We start from the raw sequence: 25,431 nt of genomic DNA, 5'->3' as shown, positions 1-25,431 counted from the left end.
ACTAGAGCTCTGTTCCTTCTTCTCTGCCACAAAGGTGGGGCTCACCTGCATGCAGTGGTTTGAAATGGCACTGCCTGCTGTTGTGGAGGTTGTCCTTGGCAACAGGGAAAGCTGCTGCACATCAGTAAGCTGGGAGCTGGAGAGGGTGATGCTTAGGTTAAATTGCAGCATACTGAGAGACATCAGTGCAAAGGCCTGCCCTGCTCAGCACTGCTTTCTGAATGTGCTGCTAGGATACTCAGTACAAGCGCTCCCTCTGCAGTCAAGCTCTTTACCATCCATTGGGAAGCATGTTTGCTCAACTGTATTCACAATGATCCCTTTCTTTTTAAAGCAGAAAGGTGAGGAAGGGATGTGGCCACGAGAGGGCTCTGCATGGACAGCCGTTCAGCAGGGTCAGGGCTGCTGCTTTGCTTCTTTCTGCCAGGAGGTGGAAGGATGCTTGGACTTGCATCTAAGTGTGGCTTTGGAGCTGGCTGCTGCTTTGTTGTGTTAAGGAGGAAGTCTGTTCACAGCTGGCTGGGCAAGTGCATCCTTTGCAAGAGCACAGGTATGTGAGGATATAGCATCTGCAGTGTAACCCTAGAATAAAGTAGGAGTGTGGTCCAAAGTACAGTGTCTTCTTACAGTCTTCCCTATGCAGTGAGAAAGAGATGGTACTTCCACACCTCAGTCTTGTTCAATGCTGTGCTCTTGCAGCTTTTTAGCCAGAAAACCTTAACTGGGTGTACAAAACACCAAAGAAAAAACAGGCTCTGACAAATTAAATTAGATTTATTTTGTACAAATGGTAAGAGGTGTCAGAGTTAATACAATATGAGGGATATGTAATTCTATACACCTGTTCTGACATTACAAAACGCCCCGAAAAGACAAGGAGAGCAACTTCAAGAGGAGTGTCCTTACACTGATCATGTTCTACTCTGAAAACACCTGAATTCTTACAAAATAAGAATGAGAGACCCACCAGTTGCAGTAGTTCCAGTTATCAAGTCTGACATACAGTACAGAGCATTAAAAACACTTACTTGGAAGGCAGGAAAAAAATTGGTCAAGTGTCAGTTAACTCATGGAAAGCTTACAGAGTGCTTTTAGTCAGTGCAAAAAGAGGAATGTGTCTGTTGCTGGAGTCTGAGTTCCTGTGGTCGCTATCCCTGAGCAAGCACCTTGTCTCTGCACGTCTCTCGGAGCTTGTCGATTGTTGCCATGGACAGACTGCCAGGTTCTGTGAATATTTTCTGGGGGCAAAAATGAGACAATCCTGTTAAAATGGAAGCTTTAGCCAACATGCTGGAGTTCTCATGTAACTCTCTGTGAGATGTGTGAGAACTCTCCTTCGGTTGTAGCCATGATGTGAAATTGCTTACTGCTGTTTGGCCTCCTCCAAACAGGGAATCATAGAATCACAAGGTTGGAAAGGACCTATAAGATAATCTAGTCTAACTGTCCTGGTGGCTCCTCTAAAGGCAGCTACTGTAAAATGCAATGGCAATAAAGGGAGGGGCAGGAAGAGAAAAAAAAGAAGTCCTTCAGGGACAGGTGTTTGCATCCACCTCAGAGCTTCTATTCTTACACTGGTTAACATTTAACAAACCCCTTATTCTAGACTCTTTATGGAAGGGAAAACCCTTCAACCATCTTCCTTTTGAATAAAGCTACACCTGTGATTTACCTTTCCCCTCAGTTCTCCAATTAAAAGACTCATAAGCACTCGTGGTTAAATTCAGCTTCCTTGTCTATATAGTTCTTAGTCTGCAGGTTGCCATAAGGCTCTAGTACTTAAGGCTTTCAGACTGGAGGTTAAGAGCTGAGTGCTGCCTTTTTGTTCCAATGGTGCTTTGAATCTTTCTACTACAAAGACTGATCCATGCACATTTAGAGTTCATTTGTGTCTATCCTACACCAACCTCCTGCAATTCACCTGAGGAAAACCACAAGAAATCCACAGTTCACCAAAACTATGCTCTTGTCAAGATCCCTTCTTACCTCCCCCGCTAAGAAGGATGGGAGGATATGCATCTTTTTGAATGCAGAAAACATTTCTAAATCAAAGTCAGTCCTGTTCACTCCTAAACTGAAGGTTGTGGAGCATTTACCTGCATGAAGGTGTGACACTCTGTTACAAATGTTCCTTTGGTGATCTGCTTAAACTTGTCACAAATGTCTGGGAAATTCGTGGCTTCCAAAATAAAAGCTTGGTGTTGCTTAATTAGCGTTAAGGCCACGCGGAAGATGATCTTCGACCCTTCGTAGAACAAGCAATCCCATATTCGGAGCACAGTCTGCAGGAAAGGAGAGAATTCAGATGACAGCTCATAGGAAACTACTGCTAACGTGCTACAAAGGAAACGATAAGCACGAATGTACATTGAGAAGAAAGGAATGTCAGTCATCACCTCCACTGGAAGGATGTCAATGAACAAGCAGATGAACCAGCGTGACACCACAAGGGTCCACATGACTCCATGTCTTTCCATCAGCTCAGCCACAGCTGGAACTTTCATCTTCACCAGCTCTCCCAGGACTTCCTGGTCAGTTTTCAGGCCCAGCATTGCAGGACTGTAATAATCTTGGAGAGAAGAAGCCATCGTTCAGTAGGCAGTAGAAATTATTTTCCACAGAACCGAAGAGAATGCCCACATACAGCTGAACATACAAAGGCACATTGAGCCCATGTGTCCCAAGTCCCAGTAAGTTAAATCATACAGTGAAGATGTGCCTGCATTGTGGTCATACAGCCCTTCTCTTAGCCAAGGATGATCTCTGTACCTGAGACAACATTCATGCCTACCAAATCGTCTCCTACTCAGTTTATCAGAGCCCAGGTGGCCCAATACAGGACACAAGTCACATGGATGCCCAAAGAACCCACATGCTGAGGTGCCCACCAACACACTGAAGCTTGAACTTCTACCACACAAAGCAAACCTGGAAGGTGCCCTTGTGCTGTGCCGTCTGCCTCACTATGAGCTGGGAGAACTAAGAGGTACCGTGCTATCCCAACTGCAGAACGTCCACTGCAGTTCTCGTGGCACTAAGCAGCATCACACTCAACCCTCAGGAACTGGAACTCCACTGTCTATCTGTGGCCCTTACATTCTTTGTTCTCACTGAGGAACGATGAGCAAAATCCCACCACAAAAAGGAGCAACTGCCATGGGATACACTGCTTTACCCACCTGTCTCTGACATGCTCCATGGCCAAAGCAACAAGGAAGTACATTGAAAACAAACAGAGCTACACCCTGAGCTCCAAGCCAACACCAAAACTCTCCACACACACATTAGCACTGTGTGCATTTGTGAAATGGAGCACAGGAAGAGTAATGTTAACTCGTGAAGTTAACATTGAACTTTGCTTAAAACACTGCTTTCAGGCAAGAAAAAAGCAAGGAACCCAACTTGAGGCAAAAGAACAAGCCTGCTCTTTGCTCCCCTCCTTGCTCCTCTCATACATCCACAAACCATTTATTTTGGTGTTCCTGAGACACGGGAGCAACAAACATCTTCCCATCGTCACCAGTGAGTGTCCTTGGGAGGAACAAGGACCCCGTGCCATCATCTGATAGTCTCAGATCAACAGCAGCCGCTATTTTTAATTAGTGCAGCAGAGCAAATGCCAGGAGCTCAGTGAGAACACAACTGGACACTGGGCAGGAGCTGCCCAGCAAAAAGCTCACAGCCAGAGACTGTGCACCCGCTGCTCTGTGAATCAGCAGAGCTACGAGCAGCTGAGAAGCCTCAGCATAAACTCCAGCTGCGTACAGGTTTGTTAGGCAGGAGGCCAGGCAGCTGGGAGAAGTCGCGTGTAAGGGGCTGCATCCAAGATGGCATTATGTGTGCCCCGGTGGTGCAGTGGTAGGAATGCCACGTTGCAACACCGGAGGCCCTGGGTTCGAATCCCCCCTGTGGTGCAAGTGGTAGAAGTGCCGCTCTGCTACACAGGAGGCTCGAATCCTGGGGGTTGGACTCGATGATCTCTAAGGTCCCTTCCAACCCGCACCAGACTGTGATACTGTGATTATTTGTATGTACTTACTGTGTGTTAATTAGAGCTACCGGGGATATTAATTCTATCGTTCTCTCTATTATGATATGTGTATTCGTGCCTCCAAAATGTTCCCCTCAGCAAAGCTCTGCAGTTCTGGCTCTTTTCCCCAATCGCTAATGCCGCTCTGTGTGCCTCCTTGTCCTGGTCTGCTCTGCCTAGTCTCTCCCAGGCCGCAATGCCCTTGTTTATATACAAGCCAATACAAACTTACCCCAACACAGAGCCCTTCTGCACAAGGATGCTGTGCAGCAAATGATTTCCACTCACCTGCCATCCAAATAGCCCAGCTTTATCTCTTTCTGTGTTGTGCCACAAACGATCTGAAATGTCTCAGTCTGCATTACCCAGACCCAATTAGCATATTCATTAGTATCCCCTCTCTGGCAAACACTGCGCAGTTTATGACCTGGAATGGACCTAAGGCAGCATCTGCTCCCAATCTGCCACTCACTAATGAAAAAGAAATAAGTAACCAGCAGGCATAGGCCAGCACTGTACCTGTTGATCTGGGCTGCTTTGCAGGAGCATCCTTAGACAAGGGGTTATCTCCTGAGAAAACACAGTGTCAGCTCACCTCCTCTTATTTCTACATTGACAAATGGAAGTGATTTAGGCAATCACGCTACGTTACTTTTCATCTTCCAGAAGGCAACAAATGAAATACTGCACTAGAAATTATTATTCTAATTTCTTATTCATTACTAAATTCCAGAAATTCATCTGGATGAAAACCAACTTTCCCAATATGAATCACAGAATATCCTGAGCTGGAAGGGATCTTTAAGGATCATCAGGTCAGGGGGGGACCTCAGAGACCATCTAGTTCAGGCTCCCCATTTCCAAGCTCTTTAGCAAGCCGCCCGTAGGCCTCCCCTTGCTTTCCCCACATCATCCTCACCCGCTTTGCGTTCCTGGGGCAGCCCAAAGTGAGTGGCACCTCTCCATATCCCGCCCCACATACGGCTGCCTGCAGTAATGAGATTTGCAGGAAGTAAGGATTTGTGAGGACTGCACGTCCTTGTGAGGTGTTACAGCTAGATTAAGCGGTTCCAAAAATAAAAGTTTAAGAAGCAGTGCTCTCCTAGCCTTGAATTACCTCCCCGAGTCAGAGCCGCAGAAGTTATAAAAGAATCCTTCGAGTCTGTCGTGCATATGTCAGGTTAAATATAAACACTCCTTCTGCAAGCAGCAGCCTAGGAATTATTCTTAGTATTGCAGAAATACCCAAGGCACGACCTGAGCCCTGCTGCATGCCTTCCAGCATTTCTATCATTTCAAGAGCCTACATAACCCAGCCTGGGATAAACTGAGTCATTTGTGCTTATAAGTGTATTTGTAGTGTCCACGGGAGACAAAGAGGGAAAAGATTGAGCCCTACCATTTTAGAAGTTCTTCACTACGTGACCCCATGACCCCTGTGGTACAATATCTGCAGCTCCTCAGTGTGCCCACTGAACCCACCAGCAGGTACAGGAGCTGAAGAACTGCAGCGCACCGTGCAGCCACCACACCTACCGGTCTAAAGCTGCACTCCTTCCTTTGTAAAGTTTTCTGTCTCAAAACCAAAACTGGTTCATTTTTACACCATTCTGCAGCGCTCCAACGTGGCCCCTTGCTGCAAGAGCAATGGGTTTGTAGCCAGACTTCCTTTAAGGCCCAAGCAGAAAAGCAGAGCAGGCTTTGGGCAAGGAACAGGCTGCCAACTGCATCCAACTGGCTTCACGAAGAGCATTCACTTCTACACTTCCAGTCACAACAGAAACAAATTCTTACTGCATGCTTTTGAGGAAAAAGACAAAATAAAACCTTTCCAGCATTCTTTCACTGTTCCCCATGGGCGGCTCTCGGCCTGCCCTGCCAGGCAGGGCAGTGCTCTGCTCTTCTCTTACCACCATGGGATAGTTCAGAAAGGTAAGACAGGTCTTGTAGGAATCTGTTTGGCGAGTCTTTGAGTAAAAAAGCTGAACAAGACACGTTTGGGAGGAAATCAGAAAATCACAACAGGAAAAGGAAGAAAACCACAAGTACTGCCAACTCTTTTTGCACTATCAGGTCGAAGTGACCCCCTGCAGATGTCCTGGCCACAGCGATATCCTGCAGATACGTGCTTTCATGGCAAGCTGAACTCTTACACTTAATGTTGCTTTAAAAACAAGATCCCCACCCTTCAAGGGAAGATGAGCAAAACCCCCAAAACAGGCTCAAACCATCATTTTTAATATTGAATGGGTCAAAGCGAACAAGAACTTCTGTTCTGGAGTTCTGAACGCAGCAGCCATCCCATGCACCACTGAACAGTAGCTCCAAAACAAACACAAATATAAGCAAACCCAATTTGTTTTGAATGGCTGCTACCTTAAAACAGGGAGAATACAGGCACTGTATAGATGCTCACTGGCTGTGATACTGGGATTATGCAACAATTTTAGACTATGCTGCTTTGAGATATTATTTAACGCCTTTTCAGCAAGCACAAACAGGCAGTGTTTTATATTTCCTTCATAATCCCATTTGTCCATGTTCTTCTCGTGCCTCTGATCCCACATTTGGGAAATGGATGCTGGGGGACAGATAGAGCCTTTTGGTTTCTTATTTGCTCTCCAGGCAGCACAACGGGATTCTGAGCAGATGTGGCAGCTACCATTTGGAAACAGAAGAGCGATGGCCTTAAAAATAAAGACCATAGAAAGAAAAGCAAAGGTGACATTGTTCCTGACTTTGCAGAGGACAAAGATGAAATATGAAGGAGCAAAGACTGTGTATGCAATCTCTTGGACACCGAGAAACAAAGCGAAACTGGCAGCACATTAGAAAGCACAAACCCAATTCAGCCATTCCAGTTATGAGGAATGAAACAGGCTGGGTTTGGTTTTAATAGTAACTCACTGTTATATGTTTGATGCAGCTGTGCATCATTAGAAACTGATCTAGATGAAAGACAGCTACCAAAGCACTCACACACAGACTGCACAAAGCAGAACAAAGTGCTGTTGGTCAGTTTTCCTCTCTGACACAGGGTCTGGATTTTGGGTGGTCTGCATGGAGCCAGGAGCTGCACTCCGTGATCTTTGTGGGTCTTTTCCAACTCAGGATGTTCTGTAATTATGATTCTATGACATCTCCTCCATTGGAGAGGATCTCATGACCAAACAGAGCAGATTACCACGAGTGCTTGCTGTGCCTATGGAGGAAGCAAACACAGCTGTACGGTGAGTCTTACATGATTGGCGAGCGCCGCTGAACAAGGATTCTGGATTTCTGGCTAATTCCTATATGGGATTAGGAAGAGGAACTACTTTATCAGTTCACTGCACTGATGAGATTATTCTTAACCTTTCAGTATAAAACACACACTCATATTATCTCACATTTAAAAATAACCACACGAAGTTGCATTTTCTTCATCTCCTTACAACAATGCTAAGAGTCATAGTGGGAGCTCCCTAATAAATCACTGAAAAGACTTGGGCAGATAGATGCAGGAGGCTTAACCAATAAGTTAAGCAGACACACATGGCTCTGGCCTGATATTTGGAGAGGAAAACAAATCCAACCCTTCAGCTTCAAGAGAAAGGGAACAAAGCCCACAGTCCTCTTAACTTCAAGCCTGAAGAAGATAACAAGATAATTAATTTTTACATTTGCAGAATCATAGAATGGCCCAAGTTGGAAAGGACCTCAAGGATCATGAATCTCCAACCCTCCAGCCACAGGCAGAGCCACCAACCTCCTCATTTAATAATACACCAGGCTGCCCAGGGTCCCATCCAACCTGGCCTTGAACACCTCCAGGGATGGGGTATCTACAACCTCTCTGGGCAGCCTGTGCCAGCACCTCACCACTCTCATAGTAAAGAGCTTCCCTCTGACATCCAACCTAAATCTTCTCTCCTTCAACTTAAAACTATTTCCCCTTGTCCTGCTATTATCCACCCTTTCAAAGAATTGACTCTCCTCCTGTTTGTAGGCTCCCTTTAGGTATTGAAAGGCTATAATGAGGTCACCCTGCAGCCACTACTGGGCATTGCTCACGAGCTCCTTCATACCATTCCTTTACTTCCAAAGCGCATAACCCTCCACAAACACATCCTTTATGTGATCTGTGGGCTCTTCAACATAGTAAAATGAAGACTTAAAAGAAGCATTGGCTACAACCGCTTGGATGTGGTGCTCAGGGCCATGATTAAGCAGAGGGATGTTAGTTAGGGTAGTATTGGTTAGGTTGTGGTTGGACTTGATGACCTTTAAGGTCTTTTCCAACCTGAGCAATTCTATGATTCCGTGATTCTATGATTTAACCCCTGCTCCCAGAGTGCTAATACAGCCATGCTGAGGAATACAATGTTCTTCAGCATTTCTAAATATGCTGGGTTCTTTTGTTGTGTGCAGCCAAAGTTTAGCATGCTCCCACACTAAAGCAAGACTAGAACACGAATACTTTATCACACACAAGGAACCTGTGGCTTAGACAAAACTGCAGTACTCCTACCCAGTTAACCTAAAGCACACATACTGAACAATGAGCTTGCTCTTTTACTGATGAGCCTTGCGATTTGCAAGGGATGTTTCTAGGAAATAGTATTATTCCAAAGTATAAATACACTTATCATTTGAATGAAGAATAGCCCCAGTTCCTCGTTTCCTGCTGTCTCCCATCTCCCAAGTCACCTAGCAGTTCACACTTGTAAGTAATAAGCATTTCAGGCTTATCAAAGTTTCTAAATATACGCACACGATGACCCCAACATTCCACTTTCGGCTTATCAGGACACGGCATGCTTAACTTCTAGATAAATACAACTGACCTCTAATGTTCAGAGATGAATCCTTTCATTGTGCAGCTGACTAGCAGCAGAGTATTTCCAAGTCTCGTATTTTCAAACTCGTGACTACTCAGCCTCTCTCCCTGGGGCAGATGTGATGTTGCACCTCAGAGCTGCACACGACTATTGCTTCATCTCAGGGATGATTCTACTCAGGGATCACTTCTACTACTACTATTGCTTCTACTCAGGGATATGATTTAGTGTAGGGTTTTTAGAGTTGGGGTACTATGGTTAGGCTGTGGTTGGACTTGATGATGGTCTTTTCCAACCTGGGTAATGCTATGATTCTATGATTCATGCATGACCAGAGGAATGCTGTGAGGGTGTGTGAGGATTTTGTCAGCACGCAGCCCTGCAGCTGGGTGCTACCAGTAGAGCATGAAGAGGAAACAGCCCAGAAGCAACACTATAAAAAGGATTTGTTATCAAAAACAACTTTGCGACTATGGTGTCATGCTTATTATACATGGCCTTGCAAGCTCTCCACACCAAAAGCACGTGCTTGCAGTGCTCAAGCACTCTGTGAAAGGACATTTTTTTCATTATGTGACGGACTCCTGCTAAGCTGCAAATTCAGCTCAGCGTTATACACTCAGGTCCCACGGTGCCTTTTACCTGCACAGCTGACTAAAATTCTCCATGTGGAACCAAGTTCCACTTCCCCTTGGAGAAGCAGGTCTTCAAAGACACGGTTGTCTTGCCAGCTCTGCGTTATGAAGTTCCACAGCAATCCCTCTGGGCATTCAGTCACCAGAAGGAAATAAATGAACACTTACTCGCAACTAAAAGATAAATAAGCAGTCTACGTAGAAATACTTCATAGGTAGTAAGGCATTCTGTATTCCTCAAGCAGCTCCTTCCTTCAAACCTGAAGTCTGTCTGACAGGACTTCAAAAGAATGTCATAACATTGATCAGAAGAAAGATACGAGGATATGCAAAAGCTGCATGAGTAATTATGTTCTGTTACTCAGTTGAAATATTCTCATCTCTTGCATTATGCAACAATACCTGCAAGCCTATGGCTGATACAACTGTGAACCAGAAACGTGTCAGATATCTCTTATCCAAACACACAGATGTTTGTTTGCCTTAACCAGCAGTGGCTAAGCTGCACACCAGAACAGTATCTTGCATTGCACCTTTTGTCCTTGCAGATAATGCCTGTTAGTGAGTCTGCCAGTCTGGTGACCATGTCATCACTCAAAACTCCATTCTTGAAGTTAGTTAAAAACAACCAGACAGCAAACCAGTTAAACAGACCAACCAACCACTTCTAAAAGCACCAGGCTGAAGGAAGGTTGCTAGACTGACCCTTGAGGAGTACCTGTAGGCTAAAGCACTTTATTAACAGTGATGAGGAAAAAGAAAGAGATGGTGTTTGTTAATGCTACTGAGCTGAGAGATGTCTCAGAGCACAAAAAAAACCACGTGTTCTAGGTATATTAAGTTCTGGTATCTATATATTATATATGTTGGCTTCACCTGCTGGCCAAAAACCCTGTCAGTAGCCAGGTACCAGTGTGGAAGTTGAGTGCAATTAAATGTGTGTGGACAGGGGCAAGGAAGCATTCATTCTAAGACTGCAGAGGGCAGAAAAGGGATTTCCAAATTGTCCTAAATATCCATGGATTTAATCAGCAGTGACAGGACACAATCAGAAATGAGGACATGACCTGGAGGTATATCTACTGCACTGAAAGGGGAAAGCATAGTCTGTAATGCAAACCGACCAAGAGAAGAGCAACGAAACTAAAGGAAAAGACTGTCTCATCAACCTGTTGGCATTCAACAAAACTGATTCTTCCCTCTGAAAATCTGGATAATGTACAGTATTTCTCTTCTTCCCCAGCGAGTAATTATATGGCTTTAAACTGAAATGCACTGCACCCAGCACTACTAACACAAGGGAGGTACTCACCTGAGAAAGTTTCTTCATGGACATAGTCTGTCTCTCTCTCTCACACACACATATATAATACTTCATTGAAATCATGCAGTTGTCTTACCCACCATGCTATGAACATTATCAGATATTTTTACAATACAAAAGCTTCATCCTGCTAACTTGGGCTCTTGCTGAGTCAGCCAAGCTGGAAGAAGCACCTCAAGCTCTCTCAGAGCTGGCTGTGGAGGAGAGAGGGCCTGCCCAGCATAACCATTCTGAGCACATACACCTTTCCTCACTTACAGTTAAGAGCCTCTGCACTGGATGTCTGGACAAGAGGAGGCTCAGGGGTGACCTTATTACTCTCTACAACTACCTGAAGGGAGGCTGTGGTGAGGGTGAAATCACCCACTTCTCCCATGTAACTAGCAATAGGACTAAAGGGAATAGCCTCAAGTTGTGCCAGGGGAGGGACACATCCCCCCCCCAGTGATGTCAATGGCATTTAGGCACTGACAGATCACAGGGCAGAGGGCAGCTTTCAGTCTCCTACCTGTTTGCACAGCTTACAGTTCTCAAGGCTGAGCCAAAACACGACAGTTGATTTTTTTAGGCTATTTTTATAGCTTGAAAGTAAACTTCAGGGCTGTAAGTCTCAAATATTTGCAAACTGATTCACGAGTCAAAGTGCTCCTCGCCTGTCTCTAATCCAGCAATTTGCAAACGAAGTCCAACCATTCTGCCTACACTTAAAGAAGAACTCAACTGGTATGTGGTGCATTCAGTGTTTTACACTGACAGATGGTAAGAAGATCTCGCAGCAATCCCAGCTCCTTCAGCCGCTCCCCATAAGGCCTGTGCTCCAGACCCCTCACCTCAGCCTCTGCCCAGCCTTTAGCTGACACCGTCGTACTGTACTCAGCCTCCAACCACCTGGGAAAAACAGCTGTTCAAAAGCAAAACTGGGCCAACAGCGAATTTCAAAGCTTAGAGAAAAACTAGTTTCCCAACATGGCTTTACATTGAGGGTGTAGCTGCAGTCATTCCCATGCAATGCTCGTGGGAATTCCTGACAAAGCCATTCTTCCTCTAGAACTAAATTCCTAGAAAGTACGTTCCCAAATATACTTGATAAGAGTATAGCACATAGCTGTGCCTGATGTCGGCTTATGGTTTTAAGCTAGTCTGTGCACGTGGTGAGATTCAGCTTATATACAAGGCAAATTCAGCAAGTAAGCTCCTACTGCAAAGCCAGGCATCCAGGCAAGATAACGTAGGGAGCTGCTGAGCAGACATAAATGCCATCTGTACCTTACGGTGCACTGTACTGCCCTCAAGGCTCTACTGACCAGCCTGGCTAGATCCTGTAATTGTTTATAAGATCTGTGATAAGAAAGTCACAAACACATACAGACAGGTGACATTTGTTTGCCTTGCTGTGCAATACTACTGCACAGACAGTGCCCAAGGTCCCCAGCCTAGCAGAAACCCACACCACCTTGCAGCTACTTCTGAAGAAAGGTCACACTGCCTCCTGCCAAGTCACTGGGGATCCCTGCATCAGGCTTAGCACTCAAGCTGTTTGCATCACCCATCTTCGTGCTCTGCAATCACTGCTTCATCTGAGCCTCATCTCATATTCCTGCTTCCAGAAGCGCCAAATCCCAGACACCATCCAAGCCCTGTTCCCCAGCATCATAGTGGCATAGGAAGACGACTATCAAACAGTATATGCAGGGAGCGAAAAATAACAAAACCAAGGTGAAAATCTGACTGCAGAGCAGATGAGTTTGGCCTGTGTGTTGTTTTTGCCTTGTCTCCAGGTCCCTAAAATGTCTTCAGTCCACATAAGCCAATTTAACATCTAAAATCTTGAAAAATTAACTAAAATGCCAAGATCAAACGAAATCCAGGCTTTGGTATACAAAGATAACTATGTAAACCCTTAACATACCAGGCAATATTCTTCCAATAAGGGCATCTAGCAACCAAAAGGACTCCTCTTCATTTTTTGTAATAAGAATCAGGTATCCAGCTATGAAATTCATGCCCTGAAAGAAAGAGAATAATTTTAAGATGCTGGCATTTACCTTAAGAGTTTCTAGGTCATTTCTTTTGATTAAGGGCTAACTAACTTCCATTCTACACAGCTGGAACATTAGGTGAAGTCTAGTAATAAAGGGCACTGGATGAACAGGAGTTTATTTTCTTTCTGTTTCTCAGCTTTAAGTTGTCTTGTTTGTGGTAGAACAGACCTACCTGAGACAATACTTATAACAATACAGAAAGCAAACTAGCCTGACTAGCCTGGAAGTTTCCCCAGGTTAGCAGAAAATTACATTATCTTTAAATATTTACAGGCTATGAAAGCCAGCGCTGGTTACATTGCCTTCTTCAGTTTCACTCCTTTATTCAGCTTTCTCCCTGCTCTCTTGCCTTCCAAGCTCAACTTCTGCAGTATTGCTGGTGGCCACAGGCAGCAGCGCTGTCACGGCTCTGAGGAGGACGGCAGCCACCAAAGAAGCAAGAATTTCCTTGTATGGAAATCAAGATCTCCTTTCTCACTTCACCTGTCCCACCACAGAAGTCCTTGTAGCACTCCCAGAACATGGAAATATTAAGACACTGCAACCTTACCCAATGGCTCATTTTCAAGCTTTGAGTCACTACAGCTCAGACAGACCTTGCACGGCCTTACACAGTGCTTGGCCTCCTGGTCTCAACATCAGCTATTTGTTTCTAGGCTGATAGCTTAGTAATTGCATCCATCTATGGTGACAAGACACTGCTTGGCGTTTAAACACTGCACACATAGGAAGCTTCTCTTAAGTATAAATTCACAGGGCTCTGAACTTCACTGTTTGTACCAGGGAAGGCAGTGCTGTGCCCCTGTCCCAGCAAATGCACCAGCACATTGAAAATGCCCCCGCAAAGAGTCTTCAAATGGCAAAAACTCTGCAAAATACTACTTATGACAAGCCTCGAAAAGCAGGAATAGAACAGAGGACTTTATCAGTGAACTTCAAACCAATTTCCTTCCCACTTGTCACCTATACTAGGAGGAGGCAACAAAAAATAAAGTGATCACATACCTGACAATATCCTACCGCCTTATTGTGATGTCCATATGCCACCAACACATTGTAGAGCGTATGCTGCAAGCAGGGATCAGCCGTCCTGCGGAATTTCACATTATCTGGAAATGTTCTGTTCATGTCTAGACAGAAGGGGAAAAATAGACCAAAAGTAAGAGTTATTCTTTCCAGAGAAACTTTTGCAGCTTTCCTGAAGTACGGTCAAAACCTCATTAAACCACAGTTTTGGTGGATGAATTTTAACAAGGAGCAGCTGATCACTTTCACTTGAAATCACAGTTTTTTTGTGGTTTGATTTTGATTGGGGTTTACGACTTTTTTCCTCCACTACGATGTGACCATTAGACAGTTTGTTCCTTCCTTTGTGCAAGACCACTAAGGAGACTACGCACATCCCACCTGCTTAGCTCAGTGCTGAACCGAGGACTGTGCAATTGCTGCCATTTCAAAACACCCATTTCTTCCAGATCAAACATGAATCTTTACAAAGGACTGAAAAAACAAAGGAGCGCAGGTTTGAGCCAGTTGCCCCAACACTCAATAATAGTGTTTGGAAAGAAACAGGCAGAGTTAAGTTTTAGCCAGCTTCACCCTACAGAGTAGTGAGCAAAGGTTACTTGCTCTACTGAGTGAGCCCATCTGATCTGTAGAAGCACAAGTTGAGGGGAAAAGCCCTATTTAAAAGCAGTGTTACTTTGAAGATTTTCAAAACCTGAGACATTAATAAAATAACAGTTACGTTGGTTATATTTAACGACAACACAAAAGTGAAATACAGTAAAGCAAAACAAAAAAGTTCAGTGAGAGCATTACTGCACAGATATTTGTGCTCCATGAGTTATCAGATCTTATCAGCTGTTTCTGTAGAAAGGACAAAGTCTATCACAGCCTTGACACGAACTGGAGCTATAAGCAAGTAAAAGGAGGGAGTCCCCCAAGATCATTCTTAGTCTCAAGGAATTCAAAAGCATTAAGAAGTCATCACACTAGTCACCTTTTTTCCCCTTTTGAAGCCAATAAATCATTTACAGAAATGGGAGGGTTGGAAAATATTTCACCTTTCACGTGACTTGCAAGAAAAGCACAAGGAAAAAGATCATTTTAAAAGGACTTGAGCAGCAGCCAGGCAGTTATAGGATAACTACGTTTGTTTTGTTTCCTCTTGGTAGGAAGAGAAGCATTGTATCTGCATAATCAGAATAATTTGTTGTTTAGTTGAGCAGATGCTGGACTTAACAGAAAAAATGAAAGCTGACGTTTCAGCTGTGGCTCTTCCCAACAGCTGTGCAGAGCAAGGGTGAAGAAGGAATAGGAAAAGTCCTTTGGCCCTCACACCAGAGGTCACGAGGCATTATACAGGCTGAGGGGACTGTGAGTTTCTCACCATTATAGCTCATGACATGCAGGAGTACAACTGTGTCTGTTAGCTGTGTGTGTATATGAGAAGACTCGCACACACTATAGACTTACCTGCAATTCAATGGCCTGGTCTAAGGGTCACTCACTGCAAGCAACCCACATTAACTTACAGCCAGATCTCTTTGGAACCAGCACATAGCCTCTGCATCAGGACAGCCACATTCTATCATACCAACATCACTTGTCCCACAAGATTTACTATAATAGGGCATGAACAACAAAGCTCAGTAGAAATGCATTCCCTTCTAAATATGTACGAACTTTGAGCTATGAAAAGTTCCATCAGAACTTAGGGACAGGCATTGTTCAAGCTCTTAAACTTAAGACGACTTCTCTCTCCTGTACTTCTCTTAAAAAATATTAAATATTCCAGCAGCAAGTGTCATAAAGCAAAAGGAGCAACAAAGCTCATCTATTAGGAATCAGCAAGTTGAAGAGGGAAAACAGTCAAAAGACAATTTAAGATTAGTTGCTATTAGTAGATCAGATTTTTCTTCAAAACTAGACCATTTCTCCGCACAGCTCTGCATCCATCCCGTACTGGGAGGCCATGCCTGGACACAGTACCCCAGGTGAGGCTTTACAAGGGCAGAGCAGGAGACAATCACCTCATTCTCCCTGACGCCTACCCTTCTTTTAACGTAGCACAGGACACCACTGGACTTCTGGGCTGCAAGAGCACATTGCTGGCTCATGTCTAGCTTTTCATCTGTCACGATTCCAGTCTTTGACAGCAGGGCTGCTCTCTAGGAGTTTGTCTCCCAGTCTGTATTCATACCTAGAAGCACTTCAACCCAAATGCAACACCCTGCCCTTGGCCTTATTGAACCTCGCTAGGTTCTTGCGATCCTGCTTTTCAAGCTTGCCCAGGTCTCTCTGGAACTTAATTATATATTATATTGTGTGCCCCGGTGGCGCAGTGGTAGGAATGCCGCGTTGCAACACCGGAGGCCCGGGTTCGAATCCCCCCTGTGGCGCAAGTGGTAGAAGTGCCGCTCTGCTACACAGGAGGCTCGAATCCCGGGGGTTGGACTCAATGATCTCTAAGGTCCCTTCCAACCCGCACCAGACTGTGATACTATGATGATGATATCCCACTGAAGACATTTCTAGACTGCAAGTAAATTCCAAATGTAAGTGAAAACTGTTTGGAGCTTCTGGGCGCATAAAAGAAACAAGAAATGTTGGCTTTTACACATTTCACCTAGATTTTAAGGCAATTCATTGGCTGGCCTTGCCCTCCCAGCTCTCCTCCTGAAATAAGAGCAAAACATGGTTGCTCTTCTCTTGTTTTTAAACTACAGCATTGAGCTGGTCTATTACTTTATAACAAGACTCCAGGACTGCCTGAAATAGATTAAGGGAAACTGCCAAGCATGAGAAGCGAATGGCAACACAACTCCACATCTTCATTTAGTTTTCTCTTACAAAAAAAACCACTCTGATGGGAAACCAGTGTAGGTAAAATGTACTGAATGTCATACAACAGTTCACATTGAAACAGACCCCACCTAAAGCCCAATAATCAAATTTGCACAGTTAAGAAGATTACAAGAAGTTACACATAATATTCCCATTCACTTTTAATACTTCTATCCTTTGGCCCTCATACATTCACACTGCTATTTCATTTCTAAAGGAAAATTATCACTCTGAAGTACCAAGTTCTTCCCCCCCCCTCCCCCGTTCAAATAAAGCCCTCCAACCCATCTCTCCTATATCCCATTCCCTCATTTGAGCAACAAACAGCCAGGCAGTTTAAAGATATCTGACTCCAGATAAAAATCAGTAAAGCCCCAACTTTAACTGCATGGCTTTTTCAAGATGGAAAGAGACAACAGCAACTGCTTCTGCCATTGCCATGAAATATCACCATCACTGCTTGCTGCTCTTCCAGGTCCTTTGGGGAAGGAAGTAACAGAGACAAAGACAGACCTCACAGTAGCTCATCATTCACCCAATACCTTCTAGTTTGTTCTCTGTACCTGCCCAAATAATTTCTAATCTTCCTTACTGTTTCTGACCACATGATAATCCTGGGAAGAACTGTACTGTTAAAGAGCTTAATGCTAATCTAATTTGCACGTTAGTTCACCACTACTACCAAAACCAAGACAGACTTGATCTCTTACACTTGAAGGGCACAGCACAGCAGATAAACAAAGATTTTGTTATCAAGACAATTACCTGTTTTGATTGCTTCAACCAGCTTGTCGTTTTTCTCTCCTTCTAGCAGCCTCTGATAGTATCCAGGGTTTTGCTCCATGTTGGTTTGAGCCCCACTCACGATCATCCAGATCAATGCACGGTGTTCATTGGGAATGCCTTTCCTGATATATCTCTTCACTGCAAAAGAAAATAGTGAGTTGTTTGGTGTTTTTTTTTTTAGTTTATTTTTAAAAATATTTCCATTTGCACTTTTCTTTCAGAATAATCACAGAATCACAGAATTGTAGGGGTTGGAAGGACCTCTAGAGATCGAGTCCAACCCCCCTGCCAAAGCAGGTTCCCTACACCACGTCACACAGGTAGGCGTCCAGGCGGGTCTTGAATATCTCCAGAGAAGGAGACTCCACCACCTCCCTGGGCAGAGACATAAGAAATAAGCAAAAGAAAGTTTAAAAGTCAAAGGAAAACTCTTGACTAAAGATTATTATGGTCTCAAACCTAAGCTACCATTTAGGATAAACATTTCCTTCTCAGCTACACAGTACGTTTTAGACTCACTCCTAAGTTCTTTCCACTTAGGGTCTCCATGCTGATCTTCAGTTCCCACCCTCCATCCCCCATAAGGGTTTTGAATCTTTTCCACCTTTCTGGATAGAGATATAAGCAGCAATCTTTGTCCTTTTTCATTCAGGGAAGCACCACCTTGATCTCTCCCTAACATCCTTCAACACAATACCACTGTTTGCTTGGATATGCTCCAGTACAAATGATTATGTTAACATAATGCTGGGATTTCAGCTTAGTACCGAAGTGCTGAAACCATAGCAAAGATGTATGTGAAATAGGACGTTACTGTCTAAACTCGTTTAGAAGTGATAAAAATGTGAGCGAGCAGCAGATTTTTCTTCCAAAATAACAGGGGAAGTCTTTTTCAAATCTAAAATAGCTTTTATTGCCTGCATCGTACCATTCTTTTCAGTTTGTTTTTTAATATAAGATGATTCAGTATGAATGAGGAGGGTGCAAGATTGCAGGAAGAAGCATCAGGCTTATTAACAGCCAAAGCAGCTTCCTCCTGGGAGTGGAATGAAAGACATTAACACAGAGCCAATGCTGGTCATTAATTCATAATCCTAAACCCTAATGATCCACAAAGATAGCCAAGCATTTGAGGTCCTCTAGCTTTTTCCAGGCAGAAGAAGCTGACAAAGGCAACAGATATTTCTTACTAAAAGAATGAGGCTTGAATAAGAATGAGGAATCCTTTGTTATTCCACACAATAGCATCACCTAGCCTCCTTATATCCAGTCACACAGATCTGTAACTCAAGATAAACGGTATCTGAATTAAAGGCAACTGGCCTTAAAAACAGCAGAGTGAAAGAAGAGTTTACAGGAACTCAGCCGGTGACTTTCTATACACATTCACCTTATTTTAGCCCTCTATCCTTCAGGAGTCCAAGCTGCTTTCTCAGTGGCAATGGAGAGATCCGTGCATCTCTAACAGCCAATCCACCCACCTAAAATCTGGTACCTTCAGATCCTGCCCTTCACACTTGCAATGAACACTCAGCCTTCAAGGTGCCGTTTTTGTTTAGTGTTCCCATCAGCATTTATAGCTCTCCTGTTCCAGCTGTAAAGTAACTAACTACAGCCTGGAAATAATTCTTAAGTTTCCATGTTTAATAATCCCCACTTCACCTTTTTATTTACAACATTTTGATCTCTGATGCTCAATAAATCCCACAGACAGAGCCAGTAAATGCAGGAATGCATCTGAGGAATCCCATTTTAGTCAGTGAAATGTCCAGATGATCCTGCAAATGCTCCTAAGAATTCAATTGACTGGGCAAATGACTGAGTTCTCATACTGTAACACATAAATTTAGATGGTACTTCTTCTGTAACAGCTATCAATTCTGAAAGGAGAGATAGAATCCACATCCAGCAACATGACATGTTAAATTCAGACACGTGGGGATGAGCCTTTGACCTTGGCACAAGGGGAAAGCAGCCCTGCAGCATCGCATACACTCATTATCCCTCAGTGTCATCATCCACATGACATTAGGTGGCCAGAGGCTCGTATCAGCCCAGACAATTGCCTATCCCAGCTTCCCCACTTCATGAAGAGTGGAAAAGCCCACCAGGAAAATGATCATTCTTGACCTTTTTGTCATAAAATAAGGTCGAATTTACCTTTTACTGATTTATTTTTTTTCCTTCCCCTTTACACTGCTTCACTCTGCACCATAGACTGAGCCTGCAAATGCTCCAAGCATAGCTATGAGTATATTACTGGGCTATCTTACTGTAATACAAATTCAGATGGTATTTGTTTCTGGAGCAGCTATCCATTCTAGAAGCAGAGTTAGCATCCACCTCCAACAGCACTGCATATTAATTCATAGAAGCGGAGATGAGTCTTTGACCTTGGCACAAGGAAAAAACATAGCAGGATGCTTTCAAGAAAGGCCCCAGGAGAACATAAAATAACAAGATGGGTTCACAGATAAATCTTCTGGTCCTTGGGGGGGGAAAAGTGGCAAATCAAGTTATGCAGGAAAACACCAGCTAATAACAAAAATCATCCTGCTGATAATAGTAGAAGAGCGTAAAAAGCATCTGTATGTTACAGTTACCATTAAATTCCTAGGAAAAAGTTGCTGTAAAGCATACAAACAGATTTCCTAATACGCTCCTTCCTTCCTCCAAGCCCTGCACAAGAACAGAAGTGCTCCTGTTCCAATTGCTATTTCACTTCTTGCTATGTTTTACCAACCTCCAATATCAGAAAGGCACCTTTTGCTACTGGTCAGTTTTGACTAATGCACTCATAAGAGAACACATCCAGTTCTCTTGTTCAGCATACTTTTGGTCAAAGTTAAGCTCCTTTAGGTAATTATGTCTGATGGTTTGGTTGCCTTGTGGTCCCTGAAAGACAGCAGTGAAATGGATGGAAGCAAAAATTAAGTGGACCTATGAAGGAGATTGAAATAGGAGGCAAGGGACCAAATACCACCTAGAAATGTGCACACGCACAGAAGTCACTGTAGATGATAAGGGCAGAAACTGAAACAAACCACCAAGCAACATGAAGGAAGAGACTGGAGAATGAGCAAAGGGAGCTATTAACCAAAATACCCATGACCCACCCTGCCAGAAGGCTGTGATCCAGAACAACAGGATACACTCCTTAATTATCCTCATTAAAATGTAGTCTAATTACTTTCTTTACGGTAGAACAGAATCACATACATACATACATACCACACAGGGCATGAGCAGCACGTGAACACACCACATTTCCAAACTGGAAAATTAGCACAAGTCATCACTTCTTCCTGTTCACCCGAATCACCCTGTTCTGAGGAATTCCAAGCTTCTCTGAATGTAAAGAGAAATGGGTGTGGAGCCACTGAGTTGCCTCACTCATGGCTAGCCATAGCAGAATGCCTTTTAAAACAGCCCCCAGAAAACTCCAAGTGAGGATATGGGTTTGGAGATACATCTATGAGTAAGGGAAGAGAGGGAGGGAGAAAGCACTCCTCAGTTATCTGCAGTACTGTGTCCAGGCCTGGGATCCCCAGTGCAGAAAGGACATGGAACTCTTGGAGTGGTTCCAGAGGAGGGCCACTAAGATGATCAGAGGACCAGAGCACCTCTCCCATGAGGAAAGGTTGAGGGAATTGGGATTGTTTAGCCTGGAAGAGGGAAGGCTCAGGGGAGACCTCACTGTGGCCTTCCAGTACTTGAAGGGAATATATAAACAGGAGAAGGAAAGGCTGTTTACAAGGGTGTGTAGTGATAGGACAAGGGGGAATGGTTTTAAACTGAGACAGGAGAGGTTTAGGTTAGATATTAGGAGGAAGTTTTTCACACAGAGGGTGGTGATGCACTGGAACAGGTTGCCCAGGGAGGTTGTGGATGCCCCATCCCTGGAGGCATTCAAGGCCAGGCTGGATGTGGCTCTGGGCAGCCTGGTCTGGTGGTTGGTGACCCTGCACATAGCAGAGGGGTTGAAACCAGATGATCATTGTGGCCCTTTTCAACCCAGAACATTCTATGATTTTATGATTCCCACTTATGGCCGACTTGGAATCAGCTCCCAAGCAAAGCCTCAGAGCAAGGACCCTCATTCTGGAGGAGTGAAACTCAGCAAGAGCACAGAGACCTCCTGCCCTCTGGGTTCCCGCAGGATCATCCTGCAGGGTAGGGCACACACCAAAGCCACTACTTACACGATTCTCTGTGCATCTGCCACAGACCTTAATACTGGTATCAGAGGGGAAGTATTTAAATCAGTAATGGTACAGGTTAATCTGCTGCTCTCCTCCCCCAAGGCATCAGCTGAAGATAACAAGGGAGGTTTATTATAACAACTTTCAATTTACACTCAGACCGTATTTCACAGAATCACAGAATTGTAGGGCTTGGAAGGGACCTCTAGAGATCATTGAGTCCAACCCCCCTGCCAAAGCAGGCTCCCTACACCACGTCACACAGGTAGGCGTCCAGGCAGGTCTTGAATATCTCCAGAGAAGGAGACTCCACCACCTCCCTGGGCAGCCTGTTCCAGTGCTTAACACCATTTGTTCCAGTTATTCTCCTTAAAGTTATGTGAGAATGCACAGTCGACAAACTGAAGTACCTTTTGCTAAAACCTTTTGCTAAAATTAATAATGTCAAAGATGAAACACCAGCACAGAGGGACTCGCTACCATCAAGGCTGCCTGCATCCTCTCAGGGGATTTAGTATATCCCATCTCTCACACACTGCTACAGACCTTTTGAAAATACAATAGGGTGGCCTGTTACTGAAGACTGATAGAACATTAATGATTATTAACGGTTATTACATTAATGGTTATTAGTGGAGTCATGGCAGCATGACTACTGCCATCGAAGCCTAATGGACAAGCTAAGAGAATGAGTCAAAGTTTCAGCTCTGAAACAATGCTGAAGGCATTCACATTGCTGTGTCACACGAGTGACGCTACTCAGAATACTGCAAAGATGCCACTATAGTAAAATTCTTTCTAAGCAAGAAAAATAAGAGACTATTAGTTACTAGAACGCCATGCAACTAACAGCTGAATGCCAGCATCTGGAACTTCCCGTGGCTGTAATCTCTGGGTTACAGATGTAATAAGATATTATAATGTATGCCAAGGAAGGATTACTCCTTTGTAAGCTTTAAATCAAACCAACAATCTCCCCAACAGCAGCGTATTCGCTTATGTGTCATTACTGTGTATAATAAGAAAATGGTATTCAACATTCAAAAGCCCAATCCAATGCGATTTATACAGGCTCCAGCATAATGTGCTATTACCTACAAGTAACCACACCTTTTAAACTCTTCTGTATGCTGTTTTTCCCCTTCAGGAGCTTGGACCATTTGATGGCTCTTCTGGTGAGCACCACGAGGTATCTGGAAAAGAACGCTTCATAGGACGCATAATCAAAGTCGTCTGGCCTCTCAAACCCATACGGATCAACCCTGCAAAATAAAGCATTCTTGTACAACCGTTCCCACATACCTACAGTTAGGAAGAAGAAAAACAAAAAGCAATAATGCTTCAGATGGTTTCCAGCTGTTATATCCAAAAGCAGCCCAAAAATATCTCTCTTCCCAACAAAATCCTGCTGTACGCACACTGTAAAACACCTTTGATGCATGATGTGGAATGTGTATAAGCGAAGTGAAACACACTCTGCTCAGTCAGTTTTACAGATTTCTCTGCTTTTAAGAGTTTTCAGAGCAAACGATCTGCTCAGTGCAAAACTGACCCAGAACCCTATCTCGGGTACTAACAGAGCCTCAGAGCCACTCCAACCTGGCTGTGTTTCAGCCGGATGCACCTTGTGAAGGCGGGTTGGAGGCACCTTCCCTCCCGCTCCGCTTCACACCTGCTGTGCTCACAGAACGACGGAATTTGTCCCCGCGGTGGCACAGGCACAGCCCTCAAACCTCCTGCGGGTGACAGGGGAAGCCCAGAGAAGGGGACGGCTACGGGACCCCCCCGTCCCGCCCGCACCTGCCCCGGGTGCCGCCCCGCCTCACACCTGCTCCGCGGGCGGGGAGGCCGTGCCGCTCTCGCTGGCCCTGGCCGCGATGCCAACGGGAAAAGGGCTATTTTAAGTCCGATAAAGTCCCCGCCAGGAGCCGAGAGCCGCCGCTCAGGCTCTCGGCTCGCCTCCTCCTTCAGATCGGCAGAAAGTTATCCAAACGGCACTCCCCAAGGGCCGCCCAGCCCCGCCGAGTCCCCCACCTACCTGTACGCCCACTCCCGGCCGTCCTCCAGCCCGGCCATCAGCCGTCCGCGCTCGGCCCCCTCCGGCCGGGAGCCGCCGGCGGGCTCTCCTCAGGCCGAGCAGCGCCGCCTCCGCCGCCCCATTCGGAGCTCCGGCCGCCGACCGCAACTCCCCGACGCGCTCCGCCGGCTGAGGGGCGGGGGCGGCCGCCGGGTTCCGCCTCCCGTGTGCCAGGGGACGGGCAGGGCAGCTCCGCGCCCGGGGCGGCCTCAACCGCCTCCACTCGGGCGGGTGTCGTGCCTCGGCCGCCTCTTCTCTGTGCTGGGCTCTTCGGGGGACCCCCCCTTCCTGACCCTGGGGCGAGCGAGGCGGAGACACGGCGACTCCCGGCCAGAGGGTCGGCTGCGGCCCTCCGCCATTTCAGGGTGCGCAGCCCCTGCTCTGCACCCGCCCTTGGCACAGGAATCCTGGCCCCGTGTGCTTAACTTTATATATAGTTCTGACTTGACTGTCGTATCTGAAGTATGGATCACAGAATCACAGAATGACCCGGGTTGGAAGGGATCTCAAGGATCATGTAGTTCCAACCCCCCTGCCTGGCAGGGCCACCAAACATACACATTTACTAGATCAGGTTGCCCAGGGCCCCGTCCAACCTGGTCTTGGAACACCTCCAAGGACGGGGCATCCACAACCTCCCTGGGCAGCCTGTTCCAGGGCCTAACCACTCTCCTAGTGAAGAAATCAAATGGATGTATATATATGGTTGTTTCCAGAGCCTGGAGAGATCTCAAAATGAGTCCCACTCCTCAGGAGTGTACCCAAATTTCAGCCCCCATCGGTGTGCTGAAAATGCAGCTAAGAAGTCCTTTACCTAAACCAGGATTCATCTCATACCTTCCCAAAAGCCAGTCCTGTTGCTCCAGTGTACCACGCTCCCACACAACTACCACAAACAGATGTGGCTCTGTGGCTGTTTGGGATGTATTTCCCATTTCCGTCACCTCCTGAACAAATGTTAGAGACCTCAGTGTGAGCGAAACATCTCACTGAAACACAGTGAGAAAGATGGCTAAAGGCTTGTGGAGGAATATTAATACCACAAATATTAATCCCCAGAAGGGCTTCTGTGTTTCCTGAGCCCGCCCCTACCATCAGCGCACTGATCCTTGCCATCGAGGCATGGAGTAAGCCCAAACTTCACACAGACGCTGTGTTGTCTGATTGCTGCAGAACAGGGTGGAGAGGGGGAAAATTATCTTCCTGCTTGTCCTTATTTAATCAAGTTCTGACTTTGCACCAAGCAAGCGTTTGGAAAATTACAGCCACTGCCAAGGAAACATTATCTAGTTCAGACAGCAAATCATAGTTGCTGAAGACAACAGATGGGATTTCAGGAGGGAGATCAACAGTTGTTCCTTCCCAGAGCGCTCCTCAAGAAAGCTGTGTGGGATCAAAGGCACTCACCCACACAGCAGTGTGGATGCAGCTCAGCTCCAGCAACAGGGAAAAACATACAGCTTTGTACTTCTTTCGTCTGCCATCAGAGCGGTGGGAAAGTTCTTGATTGTTCAGCAAAACCTAATGTTTGTCGTGAAGTCTGGGAAAATTCTGGGCTGAAGTGGGGCTGTGACCATTCTGGCAGGGGAATGATCCCTCTAAATGGCTGTGTGGCATTGCCAGGGTGCTGGAAGACTGGTAGGCCCAGGGCCCAGTTGCAGAGTGG

General features: G+C 45.3%; 1 protein-coding gene across 1 annotated transcript; it reads right to left on the bottom strand.

Annotated features, from left to right (window-relative positions):
- Positions 1–754: 754 nt before the first annotated feature.
- GRTP1 (growth hormone regulated TBC protein 1) lies at positions 755–23,907 on the bottom strand. The gene is made up of 8 exons (XM_015849404.2): positions 23,727–23,907; positions 22,799–22,950; positions 17,466–17,624; positions 13,857–13,981; positions 12,719–12,815; positions 2,397–2,569; positions 2,097–2,282; positions 755–1,238 (listed from the first exon to the last, which is right to left on the bottom strand). Exons 1-8 carry the CDS (start codon positions 23,762–23,764, stop codon positions 1,149–1,151), a joined length of 1,020 nt encoding a protein of 339 aa, XP_015704890.1. The 5' UTR covers positions 23,765–23,907; the 3' UTR covers positions 755–1,148.
- Between the last annotated feature and the right edge of the window lie 1,524 nt (positions 23,908–25,431).

This window comes from Coturnix japonica, chromosome 1, assembly GCF_001577835.2.
Source record: "Coturnix japonica isolate 7356 chromosome 1, Coturnix japonica 2.1, whole genome shotgun sequence".
In the NCBI taxonomy this organism is placed as follows: Eukaryota; Metazoa; Chordata; class Aves; order Galliformes; family Phasianidae; genus Coturnix; species Coturnix japonica.
The sequence above is the reverse complement of the archived record's forward strand: the minus strand, read 5'-3'. Positions and strand labels throughout refer to the sequence as shown.